At 46.2% G+C, this 21,137-nt stretch overlaps 1 protein-coding gene across 2 annotated transcripts in view; it reads left to right on the top strand.

Moving 5' to 3' along the window:
• The first annotated feature begins 915 nt into the window (after window positions 1-915).
• atp6v1h (ATPase H+ transporting V1 subunit H) overlaps window positions 916-21,137 on the top strand; it is an 81,860-nt gene continuing 61,638 nt past the window's right edge. The window contains exons 1-6 of one of the 2 annotated variants that reach the window (XM_041895426.1): window positions 916-1,041; window positions 1,622-1,772; window positions 8,810-8,909; window positions 11,711-11,800; window positions 18,897-19,010; window positions 20,019-20,123. In XM_041895426.1, coding sequence (XP_041751360.1) covers window positions 1,669-1,772; window positions 8,810-8,909; window positions 11,711-11,800; window positions 18,897-19,010; window positions 20,019-20,123 — 513 coding nt within the window. In that variant the 5' untranslated portion in view covers window positions 916-1,041; window positions 1,622-1,668. The remainder of the gene's footprint in view (window positions 1,042-1,621; window positions 1,773-8,809; window positions 8,910-11,710; window positions 11,801-18,896; window positions 19,011-20,018; window positions 20,124-21,137) is intronic. The other variant, XM_041895427.1, reaches the window with a different exon arrangement.

The following is a 21,137-nucleotide window of genomic DNA, read 5'->3' as shown; positions in this document are numbered from 1 at the left end:
CCAACTTATTGTGGGAAGCTTGTGGAAGGCTACCTGAAACGTTTGATCCAAGTTAAACAATTTAAAGGCAATGCTACCAAATACTAATTGAGTGTATGTAAACTTCTGACCCACTGGGAATGTGAGGAAATAAATAAAATCTTAAATAAATCATTCTCTCTACAATTATTTTGACATTTCACATTCTTAAAATAAAGTGGTGATCCTAACTGACCTAAGACAGGCAATTCTTACTAGGATTAAATGTCAGGAATTGTGAACAACTGAGTTTAAATGTATTTGGCTAAGGTGTTTGCAAACTTCCGACTTCAACTGTATGTAATGTGGCAGATCAGGGGGTTGGGTCAAGACGTTTACACAGATCAGACACGGCCAGAGTGTGATTAGCTCGGTTTCAAGGGTGTTTATTAATACAATAATCAAAAGAAAGGGTTAGGTCGCCTCCATGATATCCTCTCCAGGATACCGTCTCCACCTACACAGACGTTACCTTACTTCCCCCAGTCCTCTCTCATGTGCTGCCCTTCTGGCCGCTTTATGGGCCTTGATCAATCCGCCCTTAATTACTCCCCAGCTCCCAATCAGCCCCAGTTAGTCCTGTCCGGGGAGCCCGTCGAGACCTGGCCCGTCCAGCAGATGGAGCCACCGCCTCCTGATGTATACTCCAGCCCGTCGAGACCTGGCCCGTCCAGCAGATGGAGCCACCGCCTCCTGATGTATACTCCATCTGTTACCAGGCCTTGACGAGTCTCCCCCTGGTGGCTGACCTGCTGTCCGCCACAGTAAATACATTTTGGTTTCAAACCGTCCAGTTGGTGGCGGCAATACAACTTTTGGATGTAGTCCGCCATAAAACCCACAGAAGAAGAGTGTTTAGGGGCGAGGACTGATGATGTTTGGGCTGCTTCCTGACCGGATCTACAGCGAGCTGCTTCCTGCTGGCGCGTGACAGCATCACGTCGTAGTTGTTTGCGGAGAGACCAACGGCCTTTTGAAACCACAGACATTAAGGCTCTCTTTGGCTTGTGTGTTGTTTAAACGGTAGGAATATTGTATTGGGATGTTTCTATGAGATTACAGGTTCTGTATTGTGTGTTATATCGTTAGGATATATATTTGCATTGATGCTAAGTTAAACTAGCTATCGTTAGGTAGCTTGCACCATAGCCAGTTAGCTAGTTTTAGCTGGCGAGAAACGACTTAAACCCATTAAGTAACAACGCTAATTTCGGGATTCGTTGACAAGTGCTGTCGTTGTAACCAAATAATACATATGTTATGTCAATAACGTTACTGCACCAACATGACATTGCATTACATTGGCCAAGTTTGCTAGCCATGAGCTGAGTTGGGCTAGCTAGCTAGCTAGCTTACTGGGTGACGTTATCTAAAGCAGCTGATGGTGATGAACATATTAGCATCTGATCTGGTTACAGAGTTGGTCATGAATTCCTGGCTGGCACCATAATGTATATGCTTTAACAAACTGCTCTCACCTGCAGAATTAGGCTATGAGAAATGAATGATGCAAAATCTCTATGTTTGTGTGTGGCCAAATAACGTGTTGATTTGAGATTGGGTATTATTTATCAATCAAACCCACCTGTCTCCCTCCTTCCAGGTAGTTATTGATTCTTGTCCAGAGAGGTATCCTACAGCTGTATCAGGATGGATATCCGCGGGGCAGTGGACGCTGCAGTGCCCACCAACATCATCGCTGCCAAGGCAGCTGAGGTCCGAGCCAACAAGGTCAACTGGCAGTCATACCTGCAGTAAGTACACTAACCTCTCGTCTCTTCATACATCCTTTTAGCTCCCTCGTATTTTGTTCATAGGACACTAGGCTTATGCCTGTTTGCCCTTTAAAGCTGCAGTATGTAACGTTTTGGGTGACCTGACCAAATTCACATTATTTTATTTATTTTTTACCTTTTATTTAACTAGGCAAGTCAGTTAAGAACACATTTTTATTAATAATAATAATAATATGCCATTTAGCAGACGCTTTTATCCAAAGCGACTTAAAGTCATGCGTGCATAATTTTGTTTTTTGTTGTGTATGGGTGGTCCCGGGGATCGAACCCACTACCTTGGCGTTACAAGAGTCGTGCTCTACCAGCTGAGCTACAGAGGACCACATATTTACAATGACGGCCTACTCCGGCCAAACCCGGACGATGCTGGGCCAATTGTGCGCCGCCCTATGGGACTCCCAATCACAGCTGGATTGTGATACAGCCTGGAATCTAACCAGGATCTGTAGTGACGCCTCAAGCACTGACAGCTGCGCTGCTTGGGAGCCCAAACATTGACATGTTTGTTATAGATCTGTCATTCTTATTGAAAGGAAGTCTAAAAAGCTGTAGAACTGTTCTGTGAGCTTTTTATATGCTTCCCGGTCTTAAGTTTGGTTTTGTACACCAGCTTCAAACACTTAAATACAATATTTTGGGTTATGGAAAATAAATATTTTTTAGATGGTACAATGATTCTCTACACTTGTTTGTTTTGTCACAAACTGAAATTAGGCAAACTTTTTAGAATTTTAGCAACCAGGAAGTGGCGGAACGATTTCTGCATAGTGCACCTTTTCATTCTGGCATTTTCATGCTGGGCACGAGGCCTAGTACTAGCCTGTAGGTTATTTAGGTATTTCTCAGGGCTGTGAGTCACAGTCTTGTGGAAATGAGTTATTCATGGCTGTCCATTCATAGTACTACACTGACTCTTCTAATCATGGTCTTTAATGAGAAGTTGAATCGGCTTGTATAGTGCTGGGCTGGGACAAAAGCCAGGTCACACTGCTCTTGTAGTATTTCCAGGAGTAATGCGAGCATTGTCAGATACTGCAAGCTGCTTCTGTAATTAGGAACTAAGTGTTAAACAGAAGTCAAAAGACAGACAGAGCAGTTAATCCCAGTGTCTTTATCTAAAGCAGAACTAGGCCTAACCCTGGGATTCACCGCTCCATCTAAAGCAGAACTAGGCCCATAACACTGGGATTCTAGTCTGACTATGTGGACCCCCAGGAAGAGCAGCTGATGCTTTTGCAGTGGCTAATGGGGATCCTAATAAATACAAAATTATATTATTTTTTGAGTGTTCTCATTGTACATTACCAGTCAAAAGTTTGAACACACCTACTCATTCCAGTTAAATAAAATAAAATAAAAAATTAAACTATTTTCTACATTGTAGAATAATAGTGAAGACATCAAAACTATGAAATAACACATATGGAATCATGTAGTAACCAAAAAAGTGTTAAACAAATCAACATATATTTGAGATTCTTCAAATAGCCACCCTTTGCCTTGATGACAGCTTTGCACACTCTTGGCATTTTCTCAACCAGCTTCATGAGGAATGCTTTTCCAACAGTCTTGAAGGAGTTCCCACATATGCTGAGCACTTGTTGGCTGCTTTTCCTTCACTCTGCCGTCCGACTCGTCCCAAACCATCTCAATTGGGTTGAGGTCGGGTGATTGTGGAGGCCAGATCATCTGATGCAGCACTCCATCACTCCTTGGTCAAATAGCCCTTACACAGCCTGGAGGTGTGTTGGGTCATTGTGTCTCAAGTTTTGATGTCTTCACAAATATTCTACAATGTAGAAAATTAAGAAAAACCCTTGAATTAATAGGTTTATCCCAACTTTTGACTGGTACTGTATGTCTAACTTGTGTATTTTAATAGTCATCAATCATACTGTGTGTATCTTGTCTCAAAGGGTTCCAATGATTTCAGCAGAGGTCAGCAGAGGTCAGAGGTCGGGGCAAAGCGATGTATATCTATATGATATAGGCCAATCAGTTATAATGTGTCTCGAGGTCATATGATTGGGGTCAGGTGACTTCAGGAGTGGATTACTGAATTAACATTTGTAGTTTAATAATCATGCTGTGTAGCCTATTTCCTATGGGTCAATCATTTTGACACATAGTATGAGGACTATAAACATGTGAAGGAGTCAAATAACATGCAGCCCAGAAACCCATACATTCCCCACAAGCACGACTCCAACACCATCATTAAGTTTGCTGACGACACAACGGTGGTAGGCCTGATCACCGACAATGATGAGACAGCCTATATGGAGGAGGTCAGAGACCTGGCAGTGTGGTGCCAGGATAACAACCTCTCCCTCAACATGATCAAGACAAAGGAGATGATCGTGGACTACAGGAAAAGGAGGACCGAGCACGCCCCCATTCTCATCGACGGGGCTGTAGTGGAGCGGGTCGAGAGTTTCAAGCTCCTTGGTGTCCACATCACCAACGAGCTATCATGGTCCAAACACACCAAGACAGTCATGAAGAGGGCACAACAATGCCTATTCCCCCTCAGGAGACTGAAAAGATTTGAAATGGGTCCCCAGATCCTCAAAGTTCTACAGCTGCACCATCGAGAGCATCCTGACTGGTTGCATCACCGCCTGGTATGGCAACTGCTCGGCCTCCGACCGCATGGCACTACAGAGGGTAGTGCGTACGGCCCAGTACATCACTGGGGCCAAGCTTCCTGCCATCCAGGACCTCTATACCAGGCGGTGTCAGAGGAAGACTCAAAAAATGGTCAAAGACTCCAGCCACCCTAGTCATAGACTGTTCTCTCTGCTACCGCATGGCAAGCGGTACCGGAGCTCCAAGTCTAGGTCCAAAAGGCTTCTTAACAGCTTCTACCCCCAAGCCATAAGACTCCTGAACAGCTAATCATGGCTACCCGGACAACTTATATTGACCCCCCCCCACCACACACACACACACACACACTTACGCTGCTGCTACTCTCTGTTTATTATCTATGCATAGTCACTTTACCTCTACCTACATGTACATATTACCTCGACTAACCTGTACCCCCGCACATTGACTCTGTACCGGTACCCCCTGTATATAGCCTCGTTATTGTTATTTTATTGTAAAAAAAAAAAAAAAAAAAGAGTTTTTTATGGGGGTAGATCCGCTTTAATATTTCAGATTGTAACTTCCATCAATGTAATTGTCTGCATCACTTCCAAACCCCCATGTTTTTTTTCTCTCGCATATATATATCTATATATATATATCTATATATATATATCTATATATATATATATATATATATATATATATATATACACACACATCCTTTTAAAAATATATTTCCCTTCATTACTTTCCAAACCCACCACCCCTTCCCCAATTGGAGTAAACTAGTGAACAACAACGCTTAGGCCTCTACTTCCAGCACATGTTATTTTATTGTTGCTCTTTAATTATTTGTTATTTTTCTGTTTTCATTTTTATTTGTTTATTTAGTAAATACTTAACCAACAATGCAGTTAAGAAAAAATAAGTGTTAAGGGCTTGTAAGTAAGCATTTCACTGTAAGGTCTACACCTGTTGTATTCGTCGCATGTGACATATACGATTTGATTATTTTATTTTAGACTTATGTGACGCAGCGAATTTTGCCTAGTCAAGATCAAAATGCACAAACAGATCCTAAGAAATAGATTCAAATACCAAAGATCCTCACCTGGCCTGTTTTATTTTAGGCTATTGGTGTTATTGGGCTAGATACAGTGCTTTCGGGAAGTATTCAGACCCCTTGACTTTTTCAAAATTTTGTTACGTTACAGCCTTATTCCAAAATGTATGAAATTATTTTTTCCCCTCATCTTTCTACACAAACGAAAAACGGTTTTTAGACATTTTTGCACATTTATGTGTCGAGGCACAGATCTGGGGAAGGGTACCAAAACATGTCTGCAGCTTTGAAGGTCCCCAAGAACACAGTGGCCTCCATCATTCTTAAATGGAAGAAGTTTGGAACCACCAAGACTCTTCCTAGAGCTGGCCACCCGGCCAAACTGAGCAATCGGGGGAGAAGGGCCTTTGTCAGGGAGGTGACCAAGAACCCGATGGTCGGCCTCCCGAGTGGCGCAGCGGTCTAAGGCACTGCATCGCATTGCTTGAGGCGTCACTACAGACCCGGGTTCAATCCCAGGCTGTGTCACAACCGACCGGGAGTCCCACAGGGTGGTGCACAATTAGCCCAGCGTCGTCCGGGTTAGGGGAGGGTTTGGCCGGGGGGAGCTTTACTTGGCTCATCGTGCTCTAGCGACTCCATGTGGCGGGCCGGGCACCTGCAGGCTGACTTCGGTCGTCAGTTGAACGGTGTTTCCTCCCGACACATTGGTGCGGCTGGCTTCCAGGTTAAGCAGGTGGGTGTTAAGAAGCGCGTTTTGGCGGGTCATGTTTCGGAGGATGCATGATTCGACTTTCGCCTCTCCCGAGCCCATTGGGGAGTTGCAGCGATGAGACAAGATCGCAGTTGAATATCACGAAATTGGGGAGATAAAGGGGGTAATAAATAAATTCAATAAAAAATAACCAGATGGTTACTCGGACAGAGTTTTCTGTGGAGATGGGAGAAACTTCCAGAAGGACAACCATCTCTGCAGCACATCTCTGCAGCACCCCACCAATCAGGCGGAAGCCACTCCTCAGTAAAAGGCACATAACAGCCCGCTTGGAGTTTGCCAAAAGGCACCTAAAGGACTCTGACCATGAGAAATAAGATTATCTGGTGTGATGAAAGCATGGTGGTGGCAGCATCATGCTGTGGGGATGTTTTTCAGCTGCAGGGACTAGGAGACTAGTCAGGATCGAGGGAAAGACGAACAGCGCAAAGTACAGAGAGACCCTTGATAACCTCCTCCAGAGCACTCAGGACCTCAGACTGGGGCGAGGATTCACCTTCCAACAGGACAACAACCCTAAGCACACAGCCAATACAACGCAGGAGTGGCTTCTGGACAAGTCTCTGAATGTCCTTGAGTGGCCCAGCCAGAGCCCGGACTTGAACCTGATTGAACATCTCTGGAGAGACCTGAAAATAGCTTTGCAGCGACGCACCCCATCCAACCTGACAGAGTTTAAAAGGATCTGCAGAGAAGAATGGGAGAAACTCTCCAAATACAGGTGTGCCAAGCTTGTAGCGTCATACCCAAGAAGACTCAAGGCTGTAATCGATGCCAAAGGTGCTTCAACAAAGTACTGAGTAAAGGGTCTGAATACTTATGCCACTTTTATATTTCATTTTTTTTGCTTCGTCATTATGGGGTATACGTTAAATAAGGCTTTAACGTAACATACTTTCCGAATGCATTGTATATACAATGGATATGTGGAAACTCCTTCAAATTTGTGGGTTCTGCTATTTCAGCCACACCCGTTGCTAACAGGTGTATAAAATTGAGCACACAGCCATGCAACCTCCATAGACAAACATTGGCAGTAGAATGGCCTTACTGAAGAGCTCAGTGACTTTCAACGTGGCACCTTCATAGGATGGCACCTTTCCAACAAGTCACTTTGTCGAATTTCTGCCCTGCTTGAGCTGCCCCTGTCAACTGTAAGTGCTGTTATTGTGAAACGTCTAGGAGCAACAACTGCTCAGCCACGAAGTGGTCGGCCACACAAGCTCACAGAACGGGACTGCTGAAGCGCACAGCGCGTAAAAATCGTCTGTCATCGGTTGCAACACTCACTACCAAGTTCCAAACTGCCTCTGGTAGCAACGTCAGCACAAGAACTGTTAGTCGGGAGCTTCATGACATGGGTTTCCATGGCCGATGGCCTCTCACAAGCTTAAGATCACCATGCGCAATGCCAAGCATCGGCTGGAGTGGTGTAAAGCTCGCCGCCATTGGACTCTGGAGCAGTGGAAACATGTTCTCTGGAGTGAATCACGCTTCACCATCTGGCGGATGCCAGGAGAATACTACCTGCCCCAATGCATAGTGCCAACTGTAAAGTTTGGTGGAGGAGGAATAATGGTCTGGGGCAGTTTTTCATGGTTCGGGCTAGGCCCCTTAGTTCCAGTGGAGGGAAATCGTGACGCTTCAGCATACAATGACATTCTAGACTATTCTGTGCTTCCAACTTTGTGGCAAGAAATATTTAAATTCCAAAGCTGTCTGTCTGACCTCCCCGCCCGCAAAATGAAAAATGCTGACTGTGCCGCAATGCTGTGTCGGGGTCTCGCTGGATTCCCCTGCTGTGTCGGGGTCTCGCTGGATTCCCCTGCTGTGTCGGGGTCTCGCTGGATTCCCCTGCTGTGTCGGGGTCTCGTGGGATTCCCGTGCTCTGTCGGGCCTGCAGGTCTCGTGGGATTCCCGTGCTCTGTCGGGCCTGCAGGTCTCGCGGGATTCCCGTGCTCTGTCGGGCCTGCAGGACTCGTGGGATTCCCGTGCTCTGTCGGGCCTGCAGGTCTCGCGGGATTCCCGTGCTCTGTCGGGCCTGCAGGACTCGTGGGATTCCCGTGCTCTGTCGGGCCTGCAGGTCTTGTGGGAATCCCGTGCTCTGTCGGGCCTGCAGGTCTCGCGGGTTTCCGTGTGAATACAGACGTCTTAACGTGCAGCGGAGTAGGTGGCTACTGGAACTGCCCAGTGACATGGGGGAAGTAGGCAGAATGTCCTATTCTCTTTCTGCATCAGACTTTACTTCTTACTTGAACGTTGTTGTGTCTTTAAAAGGCTAAATTACACATTTTGTTAACATATGACCCCAAAGTGATCTGTTCTTGCAATTTTAAGTCTGACTTTTTAGATTTGGATATGATAATTTATCACAAAGTAGTTTGAATGTAGTGAACTTCTTTTCCAAAGTATTTAAAAAAATAAAAATAATAATTAAGGGTAGCTTTAGTGTAGCTTAACTTCTTCCAGTGTGAATTAATTTATAGCTTTTTAAACCCTATTTTCAGAGTAGCTTCCCCAAGACTGTGGTATTAATCATGCTGTGTGTGCCTTGTCTCATAGGGGTCAGATGATCTCTGCCGAGGACTGCGAGTTCATTAAGAAGTTTGAAGTGGCTCACTGTGAGGAGAAACAGACCATCCTCACCAACGAAGGACATCAGGTACAACGCACGTGTACACCACGTACATACACACACACACACACACACACACACACACACACACAATAAACCCGCTAGCTGTTGCTGCATTTAATGTAGCTTCAGATTTGTAACGGGCTGATGTGATTCTCTATTACTAGGGTTGGGCGGTATCCAGATTTTCATCCAGTCATACCTTTTCTGTACCATACCACGGGGATATATTCTGTACCATACCACGGGGATATATTCTGTACCATACCACGGGGATATACGGTAGTACCGGAAGTGCACACAAGGGGTGCTATTAAACAAAGACTGGTGTACCATGACATGCACCACTGAGGTGGACCCACCTGTCTGAATCAATGAGAAAATAGACAAGATGTTGTTGTTGTTGGAGTACTGGACACACGTTTTATAAGATACATGTTTGGCTGAATCGAGAACGAAGATCGTATCGGCAAGTTATGGTTGGTCGTGAATGATCTTTGCTATGTCAAAACGTACCTTTCCTGTAATGGGGAATCTCCTCTGTAGCTACATTTTACTGGTACGTGCATATCCTCCAAGATGGGGTTTCAGATTAGCCGGTCTTCATTTAATGCATGACGTTTTCACAAGGATTCCTTGTGTGCTGTCTTCATGTACATTGTGTCAGTGGTGTCTTGTTTCAGTGTGTGTGTATATAGTGTGTGTGTGTATATAGTGTGTGTGTGTATACAGTGTGTGTGTGTATACAGTGCATTCAGAAAGTATTCAGACCCCTCAACGTTTTCCACATTTTGTTACATTATAGCCTTATCCTGATGTTTTTCCTCAGCAATCTACACTATAATGACAAGGGGGGGGTTAGACATTTTTCAAATGTATTATATTTAAAGTATTCAGACCCTTTGCTATGAGACTCGAAATTGTGCTCAGGTGCATCCTGTTTCCATTGGAGTCCACCTGCAAAAGCCAAGCCATGAGGTCGAAGGAATTGTCTGTAGATCTGGGGAGGGTACCAAAACATGTCTGCAGCATTGAAGGTCCCCAAGAACACAGTGGCCTCCATCATTCTTAAATGGAAGAAGTTTGGAACCACCAAGACTCTTCCTAGAGCTGACCACCAACCTTCCAGGGACCTTCAATGCTGCAGACATGTTTTGGTACCCCTCCCCAGATCTACGGACAATTCCTTCTACCTCATGGCTTGGTTTTTGCTCTGACATGCACTGTCAACTGTGGGACCTTATATAGACAGGTGTGTGCCTTTCCAAATCATGTCCAATCAATTGAATTTACCACAGGTGGACTCCAAACGAGTTATAGATACACAAGAGTCGTTAGAAGGTAAGGGGTTCTTCTACATAGAAGATCATAGGAAATCCCAGGACATAGTGTCTATAATACTGAGTCGTTAGAAGGTAAGGGGTTCTTCTACATAGAAGATCATAGGAAATCCCAGGACATAGTGTCTATAATACTGTAAGGGGTTCTTCTACATAGTAGATCATAGGAAATCCCAGGACATAGTGTCTATAATACTGTAAGGGGTTCTTCTACATAGAAGATCATAGGAAATCCCAGGACATAGTGTCTATAATACTGTAAGGGGTTCTTCTACATAGTAGATCATAGGAAATCCCAGGACATAGTGTCTATAATACTGTAAGGGGTTCTTCTACATAGAAGATCATAGGAAATCCCAGGACATAGTGTCTATAATACTGTAAGGGGTTTTTCTACATAGAAGATCATAGGAAATCCCAGGACAGTCTATAATAGTGAGTCGTTAGAAGGTAATGGGTTCTTCTACATACATTTTACATTTTAGTCATTTAGCAGACGCTCTTATCCAGAGCGATTTACAGTTAGTGAGTGCATACATTTTCAATTAAACCCTATGTAATCTATAAAAACTGTGACAGAAAATGGATGATTTGCAGTATGGATCAGATGGAGGTCATTACCAAATTAATTAATAGGGAAATGTTAGGTGTGCGGCAGATTTGTATAGCATCAAGGTTTGCCACGGTTAAAAAAAGGTTGTGAACCACTGGCCTAGGCTACAAGGGTAAGGGGCAGGGGCGCAGCCATGGGTGGGCCCAATCAGAAAAAAATACTCCTCAGTTTCATCAGCTGTCCGGGTGGCTGGTCTCAGACGATCCCGCAGGTGAAGAAACCGGATGTGGAGGTCCTGAGCTGTCGTGGTTACACGTGGTCTACGGTTGTAAGGCTGGTTGGATGTACTGCCAAATTCTCAAAAATGACGTTGGAGGTGGCTTATATTAACACAAAATTATCTGGCAACAGCTCTGGTGGACATTCCTGCAGTCAGCATGCCAAATGCACGCTCCCTCAACTTGAGACATCTGTGGCGTTGTGTTGTGGGACAAAGCTGCACATTTTAGTGGCCTTTTATTGTCCCCAGCACAAGGTGCACCTGTGTAATGATCATGCTGTTTAATCAGCTTCTTGATATGCCACCTGTCAAGTGGATGGATTATCTTGGCAAAGAAGAAATGCTCACTAACAGGGATGTAAACAAATTTGTGCACAAAATTAGCAAGAAATAAACATTTTGTGCATATGGAACCTTTCTGGGATCTTTTATTTCAGCTCATGAAACATGGGACCAACACTTTACATGTTGTTTGTTTTTGTTCAGTGTGTATTTGTTTTTCTTCAACCACATTTTTGTGGGCAAATAGTGGCCGATACAATCGTATATCACAATGTTTTTTATCGGTTCATAATCACCATAGGACCAAGGTTGACATCGCCTAGTGTGTGTCTGTATAGTTTTAGTAACATGTATATTGTGTGTGTATTTCCAGTGTGCCAAGACGTTCCTGAACCTGATGGCTCATATCTCTAAGGAGCAGACTGTCCAGTACATTCTCACTCTAATAGATGATACCCTGCAGGTAACACACACACACACACACACACACACACACACACACACACACACACACACACACACACACACACACACACACACTACAGGTAACACACACACTACAGGTAACACACGTGTTCACGCTTACCTAGAGATGCAAAGATACCATAGCAACCTTTTCTGAATCATCTGTTTTTACTGTTAAGTTATTCGCTTTTGTCTGGGGATGTGAATGTAGGAGTCGAGGTCTTCACAGGTCCAAAAAGTTTAAAACATAGAGACCCGTTCCGAATGGACCCGAGGACGACTAGACCCATTCCGTATAGACCTGGTCTGATCCAGACCCGATCTGAGTGTGGGAATCAGCAGAAAATTTATTTTTTTAAGCTACTTTATTAACCGGAGATGACAACGTGCGAGAGGAGGGGGAGGGGCCGTACTCTGAGCGAGCGACATGGGGAGGAGAGAGGGAGAGACAGCAACCAACCATGCAGACTCCCACTACAGTAGACTAACAGCTGCCATAGCTAGGTTATTTACCATCCAATATGATTACATAGTACGTGTCTTGACTGCATCAAACCGAGAGAAGCTAGGTAAGCTAGCTAACGTTAGCTAGCGAGGCTAACTGAGGCTACAGTGCATGTGCTTTCTCATCCAACAGTTACCAATAACATCTCCATTCAGAATATGAAGTAGCAGCCTACCTGTTGTCTCTTGGTCATTGTAGCCTGTCCTTCTCCTTTAACTTCCATTGATTAGAGATCTGTTAACTTTTACCACACAGAGGCTCTATAACTGGAGTCTGCTGCAGCTTTGATGACTCATGATTGTCCAACAACAAGCTACACGCTCCACTCATGAAAAGCAACAGCAGCAGCATAAATGCTAACATCTCTCTCTACTGCAGCACTCTGTTAGGATCTGTACGGGCCCTTCTGGACAAGTCAGTTCAAATTACACATACCTGTGACAGTCAGATCCAACCCAGACCTGTGACATTTATTTAGAATTTTGGATCCAGACCCACTCGGGTCATGGATCAGGTCTCTGGTGTTCTGGTACGGGTGGATCCGTGAAGACCTCTATGTAGGAGAACCATCAGAGTTCTGTTAACCCTTTACACTCGTGGGAATTGGCCTATATGAATACAGTTAAATTGAAATGTTTCTTACAGAAGAAATATGGAAAGCATATTCATAACCAGTTTGGAGATTATGGGAAAATGTATTAGATAAAGTTTAGGACACAACAGACCAGCTGACACAAGTCTGAGTTCCAACATTACACTGTGGATTTGATGTGCATTTTACATTTACTGTACTTTTCACCACATTTGTTGATAACGAAATCTCAAAATACTCTGAATACATCCAGTAACATGATTAGAATATTCTTTAAAAATGTGGGGTTTGTGCAACATAAGACAAACTGACAAGGGTTTGAGTGAGAGGTCTCCAAGTGGCCGCACAGTTCCTAAGTCATTTCAATGCACTTTTATGACTCAAAGAAGAGGTCAACTATAAGATGCATTTTTGAGCTGTTAACTTTTCAGTTGAGGAGCTAGAGGAAGCACACTTAGTGTAGTAGTTTAGTTTGGAACACAGCCCTGCATCCCCGCCATCACAGTTACTGCTGTTTACGCAATCCAAAAACACTCCATTATAAATCGCAATCTGCGTCAGGTGGACGTCATTTTAGGGCTTGTTCTATTGCCAACATGACTAGCTAAATTATAAATACAATCTTCTAGTATTAGGCCTTCAAGGCAATTCAGAGAAGCAGATGGTAATTTTGGTGCTCATAGAATGGAGTGGAGTGCATTCAAATGTGTGGTCCGCGGCACCTTGTCTTCACAATACAACAAACAGGCTCGTTTTGTTCAAGACAACCCAGGGAATAACGTCATGTCATCTTGGAACAGGCTCGTTCTGTTCAGGACAACCCAGGGAATAACGCCATGTCATCTTGGAACAGGCTCGTTCTGTTCAGGACAACCCAGGGAATAACGCCATGTCATCTTGGAACAGGCTCGTTCTGTTCAGGACAACCCAGGGAATAACGCCATGTCATCTTGGAACAGGCTCGTTCTGTTCAGGACAACCCAGGGAATAACGCCATGTCATCTTGGAACAGGCTCGTTCTGTTCAGGACAACCCAGGGAATAACGCCATGTCATCTTGGAACAGGCTCGTTCTGTTCAGGACAACCCAGGGAATAACGCCATGTCATCTTGGAACAGGCTCGTTCTGTTCAGGACAACCCAGGGAATAACGCCATGTCATCTTGGAACAGGCTCGTTCTGTTCAGGACAACCCAGGGAATAACGCCATGTCATCTTGGAACAGGCTCGTTCTGTTCAGGACAACCCAGGGAATAACGCCATGTCATCTTGGAACAGGCTCGTTCTGTTCAGGACAACCCAGGGAATAACGCCATGTCATCTTGGAACAGGCTCGTTCTGTTCAGGACAACCCAGGGTATAACGCCATGTCATCTTGGAACAGGCTCGTTCTGTTCAGGACAACCCAGGGTATAACGCCATGTCATCTTGGAACAGGCTCGTTCTGTTCAGGACAACCCAGGGAATAACGCCATGTCATCTTGGAACAGGCTCGTTCTGTTCAGGACAACCCAGGGAATAACGCCATGTCATCTTGGAACAGGCTCGTTCTGTTCAGGACAACCCAGGGAATAACGCCATGTCATCTTGGAACAGGCTCGTTCTGTTCAGGACAACCCAGGGAATAACGCCATGTCATCTTGGAACAGGCTCGTTCTGTTCAGGACAACCCAGGGAATAACGCCATGTCATCTTGGAACAGGCTCGTTCTGTTCAGGACAACCCAGGGAATAACGCCATGTCATCTTGGAACAGGCTCGTTCTGTTCAGGACAACCCAGGGAATAACGCCATGTCATCTTGGAACAGGCTCGTTCTGTTCAGGACAACCCAGGGAATAACGCCATGTCATCTTGGAACAGGCTCGTTCTGTTCAGGACAACCCAGGGAATAACGCCATGTCATCTTGGAACAGGCTCGTTCTGTTCAGGACAACCCAGGGAATAACGCCATGTCATCTTGGAACAGGCTCGTTCTGTTCAGGACAACCCAGGGAATAACGCCATGTCATCTTGGAACAGGCTCGTTCTGTTCAGGACAACCCAGGGAATAACGCCATGTCATCTTGGAACAGGCTCGTTCTGTTCAGGACAACCCAGGGTATAACGCCATGTCATCTTGGAACAGGCTCGTTCTGTTCAGGACAACCCAGGGAATAACGCCATGTCATCTTGGAACAGGCTCGTTCTGTTCAGGACAACCCAGGGAATAACGCCATGTCATCTTGGAACAGGCTCGTTCTGTTCAGGACAACCCAGGGAATAACGCCATGTCATCTTGGAACAGGCTCGTTCTGTTCAGGACAACCCAGGGAATAACGCCATGTCATCTTGGAACAGGCTCGTTCTGTTCAGGACAACCCAGGGAATAACGCCATGTCATCTTGGAACAGGCTCGTTCTGTTCAGGACAACCCAGGGAATAACGCCATGTCATCTTGGAACAGGCTCGTTCTGTTCAGGACAACCCAGGGAATAACGCCATGTCATCTTGGAACAGGCTCGTTCTGTTCAGGACAACCCAGGGTATAACGCCATGTCATCTTGGAACAGGCTCGTTCTGTTCAGGACAACCCAGGGTATAACGCCATGTCATCTTGGAACAGGCTCGTTCTGTTCAGGACAACCCAGGGAATAACGCCATGTCATCTTGGAACAGGCTCGTTCTGTTCAGGACAACCCAGGGAATAACGCCATGTCATCTTGGAACAGGCTCGTTCTGTTCAGGACAACCCAGGGAATAACGCCATGTCATCTTGGAACAGGCTCGTTCTGTTCAGGACAACCCAGGGAATAACGCCATGTCATCTTGGAACAGGCTCGTTCTGTTCAGGACAACCCAGGGAATAACGCCATGTCATCTTGGAACAGGCTCGTTCTGTTCAGGACAACCCAGGGAATAACGCCATGTCATCTTGGAACAGGCTCGTTCTGTTCAGGACAACCCAGGGAATAACGCCATGTCATCTTGGAACAGGCTCGTTCTGTTCAGGACAACCCAGGGAATAACGCCATGTCATCTTGGAACAGGCTCGTTCTGTTCAGGACAACCCAGGGTATAACGCCATGTCATCTTGGAACAGGCTCGTTCTGTTCAGGACAACCCAGGGTATAACGCCATGTCATCTTGGAACAGGCTCGTTCTGTTCAGGACAACCCAGGGAATAACGCCATGTCATCTTGGAACAGGCTCGTTCTGTTCAGGACAACCCAGGGAATAACGCCATGTCATCTTGGAACAGGCTCGTTCTGTTCAGGACAACCCAGGGAATAACGCCATGTCATCTTGGAACAGGCTCGTTCTGTTCAGGACAACCCAGGGAATAACGCCATGTCATCTTGGAACAGGCTCGTTCTGTTCAGGACAACCCAGGGAATAACGCCATGTCATCTTGGAACAGGCTCGTTCTGTTCAGGACAACCCAGGGAATAACGCCATGTCATCTTGGAACAGGCTCGTTCTGTTCAGGACAACCCAGGGAATAACGCCATGTCATCTTGGAACAGGCTCGTTCTGTTCAGGACAACCCAGGGAATAACGCCATGTCATCTTGGAACAGGCTCGTTCTGTTCAGGACAACCCAGGGAATAACGCCATGTCATCTTGGAACAGGCTCGTTCTGTTCAGGACAACCCAGGGAATAACGCCATGTCATCTTGGAACAGGCTCGTTCTGTTCAGGACAACCCAGGGAATAACGCCATGTCATCTTGGAACAGGCTCGTTCTGTTCAGGACAACCCAGGGAATAACGCCATGTCATCTTGGAACAGGCTCGTTCTGTTCAGGACAACCCAGGGAATAACGCCATGTCATCTTGGAACAGGCTCGTTCTGTTCAGGACAACCCAGGGAATAACGCCATGTCATCTTGGAACAGGCTCGTTCTGTTCAGGACAACCCAGGGAATAACGCCATGTCATCTTGGAACAGGCTCGTTCTGTTCAGGACAACCCAGGGAATAACGCCATGTCATCTTGGAACAGGCTCGTTCTGTTCAGGACAACCCAGGGTATAACGCCATGTCATCTTGGAACAGGCTCGTTCTGTTCAGGACAACCCAGGGTATAACGCCATGTCATCTTGGAACAGGCTCGTTCTGTTCAGGACAACCCAGGGAATAACGCCATGTCATCTTGGAACAGGCTCGTTCTGTTCAGGACAACCCAGGGAATAACGCCATGTCATCTTGGAACAGGCTCGTTCTGTTCAGGACAACCCAGGGAATAACGCCATGTCATCTTGGAACAGGCTCGTTCTGTTCAGGACAACCCAGGGAATAACGCCATGTCATCTTGGAACAGGCTCGTTCTGTTCAGGACAACCCAGGGAATAACGCCATGTCATCTTGGAACAGGCTCGTTCTGTTCAGGACAACCCAGGGAATAACGCCATGTCATCTTGGAACAGGCTCGTTCTGTTCAGGACAACCCAGGGAATAACGCCATGTCATCTTGGAACAGGCTCGTTCTGTTCAGGACAACCCAGGGAATAACGCCATGTCATCTTGGAACAGGCTCGTTCTGTTCAGGACAACCCAGGGAATAACGCCATGTCATCTTGGAACAGGCTCGTTCTGTTCAGGACAACCCAGGGAATAACGCCATGTCATCTTGGAACAGGCTCGTTCTGTTCAGGACAACCCAGGGAATAACGCCATGTCATCTTGGAACAGGCTCGTTCTGTTCAGGACAACCCAGGGAATAACGCCATGTCATCTTGGAACAGGCTCGTTCTGTTCAGGACAACCCAGGGAATAACGCCATGTCATCTTGGAACAGGCTCGTTCTGTTCAGGACAACCCAGGGAATAACGCCATGTCATCTTGGAACAGGCTCGTTCTGTTCAGGACAACCCAGGGAATAACGCCATGTCATCTTGGAACAGGCTCGTTCTGTTCAGGACAACCCAGGGAATAACGCCATGTCATCTTGGAACAGGCTCGTTCTGTTCAGGACAACCCAGGGAATAACGCCATGTCATCTTGGAACAGGCTCGTTCTGTTCAGGACAACCCAGGGAATAACGCCATGTCATCTTGGAACAGGCTCGTTCTGTTCAGGACAACCCAGGGAATAACGCCATGTCATCTTGGAACAGGCTCGTTCTGTTCAGGACAACCCAGGGAATAACGCCATGTCATCTTGGAACAGGCTCGTTCTGTTCAGGACAACCCAGGGAATAACGCCATGTCATCTTGGAACAGGCTCGTTCTGTTCAGGACAACCCAGGGAATAACGCCATGTCATCTTGGAACAGGCTCGTTCTGTTCAGGACAACCCAGGGAATAACGCCATGTCATCTTGGAACAGGCTCGTTCTGTTCAGGACAACCCAGGGAATAACGCCATGTCATCTTGGAACAGGCTCGTTCTGTTCAGGACAACCCAGGGAATAACGCCATGTCATCTTGGAACAGGCTCGTTCTGTTCAGGACAACCCAGGGTATAACGCCATGTCATCTTGGAACAGGCTCGTTCTGTTCAGGACAACCCAGGGTATAACGCATGTCAGCTTGTAACTACATCAAAAATGGTGATCATACATTTTGACATTGTATATGACAGTTTTATGATATGGAAATGTGAAGTGCACATTTGGACTCGCGTGTGTTTTTGGCTTGTTTCTGTGACATGATTTATGATCCTCAACGTCTCAACTTTCAAAATACATTGAGACCTCTTAATTTACAGCATTAACCTCAGACAACAAAAAAATATGCAAAAGTTGCCCAATTAGCGGGAGGGGTGGGGGCAACATGTTGTTGCGCGCGGTGCTGGAGTTCAGAACGGCTGTCAGTCGAAACCCATACAGAGCTGTGAAGTGGAGACCCTGAGCTCTGACATCTTGTATAGCATGTTACTGTACAGCCACTCGTACCAATCAGTGTCCAAATCTGCCATTTTCAACCCGTATATGGGTACGAGTGTAAAGGGTTAATGTTCCTTTGCCTGTTCCTTTAGAACCACTCAAGGTTAAAACAGAGTTATGTTGTATTTCTGTAGGAGAATCACCAGAGGGTGAACATCTTTTTCGACTACTCCAAAAAGACCAAGAACACCGCCTGGTCCTACTTTCTGCCCATGCTCAACCGCCAGGACCTGTTCACCGTCCACATGGTTAGTATGACTACGCCACACACTAACCTACAGTTAGTACTGAGGAAGAGAGGAAGAGATGGAGCAGGAGGAGAGGAAGAGATGGAGCAGGAGATGAGGAAGAGAGAGGGGAGAGATTGAGGAGAGAGTGAGAGATGGAAGAGAGGAGAGGGCGAGATGGAGGAGGAGATGAGGAAGAGATGGAGGAGAGGAAGAGCTGGAGTAGGGGGAGAGGGAGGAAGAGAGGGAGGAAGAGAGGTGAGAGAGGGAGAGAGCGAGGAGAGGGAGAGAGCGAGGAGAGGGAGAGAGGAAGAGGGGGAGGAGAGGGGGGAGGGAGGAGAGGAAGAGGGAGGAGAGGGGAGTAGAGGGAGGAGAGGGAGAGAGATGGGGAGAGGGAGAGGTAGGGGGGAGGAGAGGGAGGAGAGGGAGAGGGGAGAGGAGGAGGTAGAGGGAGGAGAGGGACAGGGAGGGAGGAGAGGGATGGAGGAGAGGTAGAGAGGAGAGGGGGGGAGGGAGGAGAGGAAGAGGGGGGAGGGAGGAGAGGAAGAGGGGGGAGGAAGAGGGGGAGGGGGGGGACGGAGGAGAGGAAGAGGGGGGAAGGGGGGACGGAGGAGAGGAAGAGGGGGGGACGGAGGAGGGAGAGAGGGAGAGGAGGGAGAGGAGGGAGAGGGATGAGAGGGGAGGAGAGAAGCTGAAAAGAAGAGGACAGCTAGACTATTCAAAGCAGATGTCTTATGATGTATTCACAATGACCAGAAGGTTATTTGCATATAGTTTGGATTTCCATATTTATTGTGGCCTTTTGTTGTAAAATATTAGAAATGGAAGGATTCTTTTGATCTCTAGCTCTCTCTGGGAGAGGAGAGATGCACTTCATAGATAGTGGAATGTCTGCTGCATTAACATGACTGTGGAAATGGAATTTGAACAATAAGCCATACCATCAGCATTGAATAGTGAGTGACTTTAATATTGAGCTGGCTCAGGCTGGGCTTTAGGGTCTGACTTGTAGTCTCTCCTTTCTCCCAGGCGGCCAGGATCATCGCTAAGCTAGCAGCCTGGGGTCGTGACCTGATGGAGGGAAGTGACCTCAACTACTACTTCAACTGGATCAAGACCCAGCTCAGCTCCCAGGTATATAACCCTCTGATCTAAACCACATGTATATCAGCCCCATCCCAGCTCCCAGGGATATAACCCTCTGAACTAAACCACATGTATATCAGCCCCATCCCAGCTCCCAGGTATATAACCCTCTGATCTAAACCACATGTATATCAGCCCCATCCCAGCTCCCAGGTATATAACCCTCTGAACTAAACCACATGTATATCAGCCCCATCCCAGCTCCCAGGTATATAACCCTCTGATCTAAACCACATGTATATCAGCCCCATCCCAGCTCCCAGGTATATAACCCTCTGATCTAAACCACATGTATATCAGCCCCATCCCAGCTCCCAGGTATATAACCCTCTGATCTAAACCACATGTATATCAGCCCCATCCCAGCTCCCAGGTATACAGTGGGGGAAAAAGTATTTAGTCAGCCACCAATTGTGCAAGTTCTACCACTTAAAAAGATGAGAGAGGCCTGTAATTTTCATCATAGGTACACGTAAACTATGACAGACAAATTGAGATTTTTTTTCCAGAAAATCGAACAGTAGGATTTTTAATGAATTTATTTGCAAATTATGGTGGAAAATAAGTATTTGGTCACCTACAAACAAACAAGATTTCTGGCTCTCACAGACCTGTAACTTCTTCTTTAAGAGGCTCCTCTGTCCTCCACTCGTTACCTGTATTAATGGCACCTGTTTGAACTTGTTATCAGTATAAAAGACACCTGTCCATAACCTCAAACAGTCACACTCCAAACTCCACTATGGCCAAGACCAAAGAGCTGTCAAAGGACACCAGAAACAAAATTGTAGACCTGCACCAGGCTGGGAAGACTGAATCTGCAATAGGTAAGCAGCTTGGTTTGAAGAAATCAACTGTGAGAGCAATTATTAGGAAATGGAAGACATACAAGACCACTGATAATCTCCCTCGATCTGGGGCTCCACGCAAGATCTCACCCCGTGGGGTCAAAATGATTACAAGAACACTGAGCAAAAATCCCAGAACCACACGGGGGGACCT

This window comes from Coregonus clupeaformis, chromosome 14, assembly GCF_020615455.1.
Source record: "Coregonus clupeaformis isolate EN_2021a chromosome 14, ASM2061545v1, whole genome shotgun sequence".
NCBI classification, from domain to species: domain Eukaryota; kingdom Metazoa; phylum Chordata; class Actinopteri; order Salmoniformes; family Salmonidae; genus Coregonus; species Coregonus clupeaformis.
The sequence above is the reverse complement of the archived record's forward strand: the minus strand, read 5'-3'. Positions and strand labels throughout refer to the sequence as shown.